The following is an 8,912-nucleotide window of genomic DNA, read 5'->3' on the forward strand; positions in this document are numbered from 1 at the left end:
GAAATCACCAATAGTGTGTCACTAATCTGAAAACTCATGCCTTTTGACTTGAGGTAAACAGTTGTTTTACAGTGAAATTGCATTCTTAAGGTTCACATGTATAAAAAGGTAAATATGCATAGTCATAGCTAAATATCAGCATTTGTAGTGACTAGCATTTTCGTGGATAATCCTCGATTAAATGAGGCCTTGTTTAATTTTATATGGTCTTTAGAAAATTGTTATTTTTGTTCATCCATAATGTGGACTGTTGTGGTAAAGGAAACATCTTTTTTGATCAGCAAGACCTTTGAAACAATCATTACTACAGCACCTTTATAAGAATTTAACAGAGTGGAGCGTGCACATTAGATTGGTTTTGAACAAACATGAACCGTTGATTTGTGCACATCTGATATCACTTGGTGACTTATTGTGACATTTTATATAATAAAACCTGGAGTATGTGTCATTCCGTTTGACAGTAACATCTCGTTTCAAGTCATATGCTACACTAAATGTATTATATTTTTACCAACTTATGTACAAATGCTTACATCTGCATTCAGAGATCCGTATATGTTTCAGCAGGCATTTCATATATGTACGTTTTGGTAATCATCCAGTGTCAATTTAGACACTTGAGATTTGAGTCCTGCAACGATTCTTGCTGGTCAAGACTTACTTAGTGTGACAGTTATCAAAACACTTTGACATGGTTCCGAATATTACCTTTAGAATTTAATTTAATGACCATTATCATTATAAACTTCTCATGCTGTCATGTTTAGTCATTTTTGTAGCTTTTTCTTGTTCAGACTGGAATGTTCATGTCAACATTCACAAATCTCATACATTAGGAATTATACGAGGGATATTATTGGTATATTGTTATTTGATATTAGTAGAATTCATAGATATTATGAGATATTGTTGAGATATTGTGAGATGTGATTAAATATGATTTTATGTAATATCCTACTATGTAATATATCCTCCTAATATCTATTTAAGAGAGATGAGGGTAGATGAATAATATATTTGCCTTTTCTATTTCTCTACAGGCTCGACTCAAATGCTGATGTGAACATGAACGTTCTTTTTCTGCATGTTTTGTCAGTTTTCAGTTTTAAGTGCATCGAGTCTACTTCAAATCCATTGCCTGATGAGTTATATTCATAAGTTTACATTAAGCAACGGACACAAACTCTATGTGAAGTCGTTATCCAATTGGTCTTTGCCAAAAAAGTAAACTTCATCTTTCATGTGTCTGCACAATTCTCTCGCCTTCAAGTAGATTTCGTCTGTTCTTGGATGGGAATAATCTCCTGCTCGGAACTCATGAACCTTATTCCTTAATTCAATCCAACTCTTCCCAGGTTCCTTCTTTGCCCCATTCTTTCTCATCAATTGTCTTACTTCCGCTACCCCATCCCAATCTCCTAAATCTGCGTACAAGTTGGAAAGTAAGATATAAGCTGCAGAATCCCCAGGATCTAATGCCAGTATCTTCTCCATTGACCTTTTCCCTCTCCTCTGATCCCCATGAATCCTGCAAGAACTTAGTAGTATTTTCCACACAAGTGCATTTGGCTCATAAGGCATTCTTTCGATGATATCCTCTGCCTCATTTAGTCTCCCTGCTCTTCCCAAAATATCAACAACGCAGGCATAATGATCAAATCCCGGTTTAATGCCATATTTGGTATGCATCATCTTGAAGTACTTGTCAGCTTCATCTGTCAAGCCTCCATAGCTGCAGGCAGTTAACAACGCGACAAAGGTTTTTGCATTAGGTGTTACTTCAGCACCTTCCATCTTGTTAAAAAGCTCTAGAGCCTCTTTTGAGTAGCCACACTGGACATACCCACTAATCATAGAAGTCCACGACACTACGTTCTTGTTTTTTGTTTCTGAGAAAACTTTTTTTGCCTCTTTTATGCTGCCACATCTGCTGTACATTGTTATAAGAGCATTGGTCACTGCAGTATCAGCAATGACCTCTGAAGATGACTTTGAGATCAGAGCATGGACCTGCCTCCCTTGCTGTATTGCTGTGGAATTGGCACACACAGATACGACACTGGCAAAGGTGAAGCTGTCAGGTTTCAGATTCTCTTTGTTCATCAAAGAGAGGAGCTTCAGGACCTGTTCAATATAGCCATTATGAGCATACCCAGCGATCATCGAATTGCATGTTATTACATCTTTTCTCTCTATTCCATCAAACACCTTTCTAGCTTCTATGATAGCTGCAGATTTTGAATACATATCAATTAGTACACTCCCCAAGAAGTCATCCAGTATTAAACCCGTCTTTATCATGTTACAGTGGATTTGCTCTCCCACTCCTTGCCAAGAGAGTGAAGCACAAGCTGCCAGTGCACAGGCAAAGCTGTATTGGTCTGGATTGAACCCTGACAACTTCATCTCTTTGAATATGTCCAGAGAGAGTTCGGGTTCTTCATTGTCAAGGTAAGCCTGAGCCATAGCGTTCCTAGAGATGAGATCGGGTTCGATAATATTCTCCAAAGCCTTCCTAGAGTCTGATATCGATCCATTTCTTGAATACATTGTGATGATGTTGTTTCCAGTTGCAGTATCAGACTGCTGACCCATCTTAACCGCGAGACCATGGAGCTGCTTCCCTGTATCTGTTGACAATTGAGTGGAGGCTGCCTTCAGAAGGATGGAGATGGTGTATTTATCTGCGAGCAATCCAGATTTACCCATTTGATGAAAAAGTTGGAACCCTTTATCGAGCATCCCATTTCCAAGGCACGCGGAAATAATAGAGTTCCATGTGATTATGTTTCTCTTAGGCATTGAATTGAAAACCGACAATGCATTTCTAGGTTTTTGGCATCGGGCATAAGCATCTAAAAGAGCACTCCCAATAACCACATTGGTCACTACCCCCCTCGTAATAGTCTGTGAATGAAGCTCTTTGATGGAAGCTATTTTTTCTGATCCTAACAGACTGCCAAAGGTGAAGTCATTTGGTTCTTGATTCGAATGCATCATGTCTACAAACAAAGCCAAAGCACGGTCACCGCATCCATTCTTGGAATAGGCAGCAATGAGCGAATTCCACGTTATTTCATCTAGCGAAGCCATATATTTGCTCACTGCCTCAGCTTCTTCCAGCCTGCCAAATCTCGAGTACATGTTTATCAAAGCATTGCCCACCTCAACCCTGGACAAGACGAGGCCATTCTTTATGATAAGGGCGTGCATCTGTTCCCCATGTTTTAAATCCCCCGAGCCAGAAGAAGCACGAAGAGCAGTCAGATAAGTGACATGGTCAGGCATCAGACCGGTATCTAGAATGTCGAAGAACAGCGTAAGAGAATCAATGAAGAGATTATTAGAGCAGTAGCATGATATCATGGCATTCCAAGAGACCAAGTTCCTCTGATGCATCCTATTGAATATATCTCTCGCCATTTCAGGCTCGCGGCATCTCGAGTAGAGATTGATAAACTGGTTGTTCAAGTAGAGGTCGGGCTCATGGCCGACGTGGGCAAGGTGGGACCGGAGGCGGTTTGCTTCGCGGAGGGCTTTGTTGGATATGCAGAGGGAGATGAGGGAGTTGTAGAAAGCTTGGGGATCTTTTGGCTTGGTTTGGTTGAGAGTGTAGAATTCTAATGCTTTCATGGCTGCTTCAAGCTCTGAACTGGGTCCCTGTCTGTTGATTGACGCTCCTGCTGCTGCTGCAGTTGTGGGAATGGATTGAGGAGTTGAGTAGCCATAGGATGAGTTGGGTCTTCAGAGGTTTCCGGTCTGTTGGTCTTGATTCAAGGAAGTGTTGAGAATGTGCTGCAACTATTGCGAGAAATAGGGAGGATAAGGAACATGTGGATATGGTGAAATGGACAGCAGAGGATTTTTTTTGGACTCCATATAATCCATGACACGTATTAAAAAAAAAGAGCGAGAACACGACTAAAAATAGCAGAAGAATCTCTCTGCTGGAGTTTACTTGTCCGTTTGCACGCATCTGAGAGTCATATGTCTGCTAGATGAAACTGCCGATGGTATGTGATAACATGTGAGGTGAAGTCTTTTGAGGGGGGGAGGAAGTATTTTGGGGAGTTTATTAGACCAATCCGTATGTAATAGGCGAGCTTTGCTTCGATTGGCGAGCTTCTGCTTACCAGGCGAGCTTCTATCTTCTGGCGAGCTCTGCTTTGATCGGTGAGCTTTGCGCGATAGGCGAGCTTTGCCAACTCGCCTACATAATGCAGGCTGCCTGTTCTTAAGACTTAGAAAACTTTCGACCTTTTGAGTCAAAGTTTCTAATTTCCTCTTGTTGTATTTTGCAGCTCGAGAGGAGGCCCCGGTTGTTAGGCCTCACAACATAAGATCCTTTGGGAAGAGACCCCTCTCAGAGAGGAAGTGGACCGATATGAAGAAATCGCTCGCAAGAGGAGTCCGGCTAGATATGAGCGCATTAATCTCGAACCCATAGTGATCTCCGATGATGAGGGAGAAGAGCTGTCCCCTCGATCATCCACTCCGCAATTCCCTTCACAGCCTTGGCCTAAGTCTGGATTCCCGGACCTAGCAAACATAGGGGGTGGATGGAGGCCACCTATTGATGACGAAGGGTCGCTCTCCTAGATCCAGCCTAATTCTATGATTGCCCCCAGTCAGACATCTATTACTTCGGACTCCGGATCCCCGCGGGGCCTCGTTCAATGGCTGGAGAATGCTATGAAACAAGCGATTTCCATCATTAGTGTCAGGTGGGACACCTTCTTTTATTTCTACCCCTTCATAGCTGATAGACTGAAGGATATCTAGCGCATGGGCGGTATCGGGCTGGCTAAGCGTTGTGAGGAAAAGCTCATTCACCTGGAGGAAGCCGTGCATCGTTTGGAAGGGTTGGTGTTCACCGACCCGTGTGATGAGGTAGCACCACTCATAATCGAAGCTCGGATCAGAGCTTCTCGCGAGCGTAAAGCTCGAGAGAAGAGGATATCGGAGCAGGAGGTTATCATCGCGAACTTATGTGAGCGACAACGTCATATGCAGACTAAGATGGACGCTTACAACAACATTGCTGAGCATACCGGAGTCAGGACCGCCTAGGGAGAGGCGAACATGAAGCACCATAAGCTCAAGAGCACCAGAGTTCATGGTGCTTATAGAGAAGCGATGTAAGCTCTCCATGCGCTGCGTCGAGAAGACACGGCTGCTGCTGCTGCTGATGCTCTTGTTGAGGCTGAGTTCCAGAAGGAAGCTGAGGAGTAGCTCCGAGCTGATCAGGCGAAGAGGCTGGCCGCTGTTAAGGCCAAGCTCGCATCCTTTAGTTTGATGGATTAAGCTCGCCAGGGTTGATTTTGAGACGTCTCCATGTTTTTGTTCTGACTTTGTTTGATTGTATTGTCTCAAAATCAGCTTATGAATTAAGTTTATGCTTTTGTTGTCCAATGTCGTGCGCATATACTCCTTTTCTCTTGTCCCTCTTAGGATTTTTAGCAAACCCTCAGCTGTCAACGAGTTTAATTTGCCTTTACCGATTACCGTTTGAATCGGGCTAGCCATACTATTCCTCTCAGTATGATGAGTTGTTGGAAAGTTTCTTTTAGACTTAATGCTAAAATATCTTTCCTACCCTTAGCCGTTCGAGGTATCGGGTTGAGTTAATTACAACCGTTAAGTCATAATTGAGTTGAGCCGTATTGTTAAGTATAACAACTTAGTCCAACGGGTGAACGATAATTTATGTAAATAACCGGTCAAAAATCCGAATGACAGCGCCCTGCTTGGTGGGTCGTCGTTCGGGAATAAGGAGTCGACAGGGCACATTGCTTGGTAGGCCACTATCAACGAGCAATGCCATTTGCAAGAATGATGGTGTTGGGAGAATCAAGTCATTCAGGGACATATGGATGTGACGATTGATTGTTATAGGAGCCATCACATGGTAGGCTGCTACCCATCGACTATTCTAAGGATATTAGAACATTCGGAATGATTCAAGTCATTCAGGGATGTATGAGTGTGACGACTGATCAGACAATGCTATTTGCAGGAATGACGGTGTTAGCTATCTTGGTGATCGTTAACCTGATAGGAATTAGCGCGATCGGAGCGACTTTGATGACCTACCATCCTATTGAAGAGGATTGGTAAGTTGATTGGATTGTCACGATTGGAGCGACTTTGAGGTCTTACCATCCTATTAAAGAGGATTGGTAAATTTTGTCAGAAGTGGTTGTTAACGTGACAGTAGGAGTGGACCCATTGTCCTGTTGAAGAGTATCGACGGAGGAAATTTGGAGGGGACTATCAGAGGTGATCGTTAACGTGATAGTTTTGGGGATCCATCATCTTATTAGAAAAGCTTGGCGAGGGAACTTGGCTTTGGTCTCAACTATAAGAAGATTTGACCCGGTGGGAGTTTGGGTCCGAGCTGGTGAGTGCCGCAAGTGCCATCATGGGCTTCCTATGCTTCTGTCGTAGAGATACATCGAAGCAACATGCCATCGTACGATTTACGATACAATACCTTTATGGTTGCATCGTAGTAGAACCTCGGTGCGCGTCTGCAAACAAAATCTCGCACCTTAATGTCTTCAGGTAATATACCTTACAATACGTAGTCGATGATTGGGAAGCGCCAATCTCTCGGTTCGGATTAGCCTAAAATTTGGTGAGTTGCATTCACCTCCAGAGCATACTCCGGTTGGTAGAGTTGTCAGCTTGCGACGATGACTTGTTGGCTTGTCCCCAGCGGCTGGGCTAGGTTAGCTGCCAATGACGCTAATGCATCTGCATGTGTGTTCTTAGAACAGAGCACGTGCTCGATGTGGAAGATGTCAAATGATTCGGCTAGCTTGATGGTCGCTTGGTGACATGGGATCAAGTCGTCATTTCTGACTTCATATTCTCCCATCATCTGTCTTACGATGAGTTGAGAATCACCGAAAGCTTCAAGATGCTTTGCCCCAAATTCCTTGGCGTGGGCTAGGTTAGCTGCCAATGACGCTAATGCATCTGCATGTGTGTTCTTAGAACAGAGCACGTGCTCGATGTGGAAGATGTCAAATGATTCGGCTAGCTTGATGGTCGCTTGGTGACATGGGATCAAGTCGTCATTTCTGACTTCATATTCTCCCATCATCTGTCTTACGATGAGTTGAGAATCACCGAAAGCTTCAAGATGCTTTGCCCCAAATTCCTTGGCGAAGTCGAGTCCAATGAGCAATGCATTGTACTCAGTCACATTATTGGTACATGGTTCTGTTAAAGAGAAAGCTTGGGGTAATACATGGTTTTGCGTATAAACTAAGACTACCCACACACCTGGGATGATAGACCCACTGGTGCCCACGCGAGAGGTGCCGTCGATGTATAGTTGCCAGACTTCTTCCTACAAGGTTGCATTGACCTCGTGGGTTTCATCCGGCATGTCTTCAAATAGGTTAGTCTTCAACTCGAGCGGATGACTGGCTATGAGATCGCAGATCGCTTGTCCTTTGATAGACTTCTGCGACATGAAATAGATGTTGTATTGAGAAAGCAAGAGTGCCCATCGCATCACGTGCCAGTTCAAGGACCCGGGCTGTGTCATGAAGACTCGGATGAGATTCATCCGAGAGATGACATGAATGGTTTGACCGACCAAGTAGTGTCGCGTTTTCTGAATTGCGAACACTAGGGCCAGACATTCTTTTTCAACCATGGGGTATCGGTGCTCGGCTCCCTGCAAGATCCTACTCAGGTAGTAGATGGCTTGCTCATGGCCAACATTATCATTCTGTGCTAAGAGGGTGCTTAGAGAATGCTCCATTGCTCTTACATAGATCAGAATAGGTTTCCCCGAGACGGGAGCTGCTAAGACAGGCAGATTCGAGAGATAAGTCTTGATCTAATCGAACACTTGTTAGCAAGGCTCGTCCCATACGAAGAAAACACCCTTCTTCATCAGCTTAGAGAATGATTGACATTTGCTCGAAAGATTTGCGATGAATCTTCGGATGTAGGCCAAACATCCTTGTAGTCCTTTCAATTCCTTGAGATTTCTAGGCGGTTGGAGCTCTTGGATAGCTTGCACCTTGTTTGGGTCGATATAGATCCCTTACATCATGATGACGAATACGAGGAACTTGCTACTCGTCATGCCTAAGAATGACTTTGTAGGGTTCATCTTCAGTTGATGGTAGCGCATGAGGTCGAACATGACTCTCAAGTCTTGAAGGTGATCCACTTTGTCGTGACTCTTCACGACCAGGTCATTCATGTAGCATTCGACTGTCTTCCATAGATGATCTCGGAAAATGATGCTCATGGAGTTCTGATAGGTTACGCCAGCATTCTTGAGTTCGAAGGGCATGACTGTGTAGCAATATACCCTATCGGAGTCCTGAACGAAGTATGCTTCTCGTCTTCAGGGTGCATCTTGAGCTGATTATACCCTGGGATTCCGTCCATGAAGGACATCCTCTCAAAACCATAAGTGTTGTTGATGATGACATCCGTGATGGGCAAAGATAATTCGTCCTTAGGACATGCAGTGTTCAGGTCTCTGAAGTCAATGCAGTTACAGATTTTTTTGTTCTTCTTCAAGACGGGAACAGTGTTAGCCACCCAATTAGGGTGTTGTTCCTCCCTGATGAAGCCTGATTCAATCAGCTTCTTCACTTCGGTTTTGATCGCCTCCATGATTTGTGGATGAATTCGTCTCTGCTGTTTCTTGACGGGTTTGGCATCTGAGCCGATGTCGAGATGATGCATGGCGATCTGAGGATCCAGGCTAGGCATGTCCTCATAATTCCATGCGAAGACATCGATATATTCTTGTATGAGGGATATGAGGTCTTTCTTCTCCTAGGGAGGTAAGCTGTCGCTGATGAATATGGGTTTAGGGTTTGCCTCATCTCCCACGTTAATTTGAAGGATCTTGTCCTTCGTGGGTGGTTCAT

General features: G+C 43.8%; 2 protein-coding genes across 2 annotated transcripts; both read right to left on the reverse strand.

Moving 5' to 3' along the window:
* On the reverse strand, nt 1,123–4,113 carry LOC109837953 (pentatricopeptide repeat-containing protein At3g09040, mitochondrial-like). Its single transcript, XM_020406347.1, has one exon. The coding sequence runs from the start codon at nt 3,634–3,636 to the stop codon at nt 1,189–1,191; it is 2,448 nt and encodes an 815-aa protein (XP_020261936.1). The 5' UTR covers nt 3,637–4,113; the 3' UTR covers nt 1,123–1,188.
* Nucleotides 6,686–7,780, reverse strand: LOC109839145. The gene is made up of 2 exons (XM_020407574.1): nt 7,438–7,780; nt 6,686–7,230 (listed from the first exon to the last, which is right to left on the reverse strand). Exons 1-2 carry the CDS (start codon nt 7,778–7,780, stop codon nt 6,686–6,688), a joined length of 888 nt encoding a protein of 295 aa, XP_020263163.1.

This window comes from Asparagus officinalis, chromosome 4 (genome assembly GCF_001876935.1).
Source record: "Asparagus officinalis chromosome 4, Aspof.V1, whole genome shotgun sequence".
Classification (NCBI taxonomy): Eukaryota; Viridiplantae; Streptophyta; class Magnoliopsida; order Asparagales; family Asparagaceae; genus Asparagus; species Asparagus officinalis.